The 1,605-nt window shown below is 63.6% G+C and overlaps 1 protein-coding gene across 1 annotated transcript; it reads right to left on the minus strand.

The window, feature by feature from the left end:
* Positions 1–363: 363 nt before the first annotated feature.
* LOC128276014 (protein scabrous-like) lies at positions 364–1,290 on the minus strand (the record flags this gene model as incomplete). The annotated part of the gene is made up of 1 exon (XM_053014483.1): positions 364–1,290. A coding segment is annotated over one exon (927 nt), but the record flags the coding sequence as incomplete, so codon positions are not given.
* Positions 1,291–1,605: the final 315 nt, after the last annotated feature.

The following is a 1,605-nucleotide window of genomic DNA, read 5'->3' on the forward strand; positions in this document are numbered from 1 at the left end:
CCGGGACCCCGTTTTGGGTGGACCACAAAAAACTTGCTTCCTTGCTTCCCAGAGCGATCCAATCGGCGAAGTAATCCGATGGACTTTTTGCAATCACGCATCCGCTTCGGGCAAGGAACGGGATACGCCCCGGGTCCCCGGCGCATTCTGACAATCAATTAGATCCAAGTAGGTCGCCGGGGATCGCCCCACCGCACACATTTCAGCAAATTTGGTACATAGGAAAGGAATAACCGAGAAAGAGAGAGAGAGCGGGAGCCCGTTTCCTGTGCCCGCTCTGCCTGCTTTTGAACCACAAAATGGACACCCTGGAATCGCATCGTTCCCGCCCATCGTCTGGTTGGCCGCCAGAGGGCACCTCTCTTAAGATAGTGCCGAAGGACTGCCGACGGCGGCGGTGGCGGCCGTGGGCGTTGTATCGAGTGGCCGTCCGGTCACCCGGTGTGAGCCCGCGGCGCTGGTCGGTGGGGTCGATGGACCATCCCTGGCTGGCCCTTCGGTCGGCGGCGGCGGCGTTGGGTGGTCGCAGTCCGCGCGGCGAGCAATCATCATGTGGCTCGACTTGACCGCGATCCACTCGTTGCGGGACGCGTCGAACCAGGTGAGGCCGAGGTTGTAGCGGCCGTTCAGGTTGGCGTGCTGGCAGTGGGAGAACCACCAGCCGCCCTCGTAGTTGCCGGCGCAGTGCGTGTTCGAGATGTCCCGGTCGACGTCGATGGCCGAGAACTGCATCCGGTTCTGGTACTCGAACGCGTCCGAAGCGTTGCCACTGTAGCCGCCCAGCTCGAGCCGGAAGCCGGCCTCGCGGCCCGCAATCCGGAACGTGGCGTAGTCCGCGTGCCAGGTGTGGTCGTAGATGTCCTGCATGACGATGCGCAACCGCGAGCAGTTGTCCTGCGTCAGGTGGTGCAGCGCCTGGTTGCCGATCCAGAACTCGCCCGCCGGCGTCCCGAACCCACCGGCGTACTCCTCCCACGAGCGGTTAAAGTCGACCGTGCCGTCCTGGCGCCGCTGGACCGTCGTCCACTCGCCGAAGCACTGCGTCATCAGCGGGTGGTGCTGCTCGGCCGGCGCTATCAGGTACAGGCCCCCGTCGCCCGTCTGCTCCGCCGGCCGGCCGGCCCCTCGGAGCCGCTCGATCTGGCTGCAGTCCCGCGGCAGCTTGTTGATAATCGACTCGTACTCCGTCTCGACCGACTCCAGCTGCTGCACCAACCGGGTCGTGCGCTCCAGCTCCGACAGATGGCGCTCCGCGGTGCCGTTACGATCCGATTTCGAGTCTGCCTCCAGCTGTCGGGGGGGGGAGAAAGAAGAAGAACCGGGAGTGAGAATTCGGTGAGTGTAACGTCGATGGCCCGCGGAGGGTTGTGGTTTCGGAGCCGGCACGAGCCGGCATCGAATGGCCGGTGGCCACACTTCATCGACCGGCCGGGCGGTAATAGTGTTGATCGTAATTAAAACGAGCATCACGATTCGCATCCCGTCGGCAGGTGTCGTACGAGGACCCGGCGTCAAGTGGCCAGTCGGGAAATGTGGGCTGCGGGCTGCGGCCACCGCGCTACGGAGCATTATTGCGCGAATGGCAAACAGGTAAACAATGTCGAA

The sequence above is a fragment of the Anopheles cruzii genome, unplaced genomic scaffold (genome assembly GCF_943734635.1).
Source record: "Anopheles cruzii unplaced genomic scaffold, idAnoCruzAS_RS32_06 scaffold00306_ctg1, whole genome shotgun sequence".
Taxonomy (NCBI): Eukaryota; Metazoa; Arthropoda; class Insecta; order Diptera; family Culicidae; genus Anopheles; species Anopheles cruzii.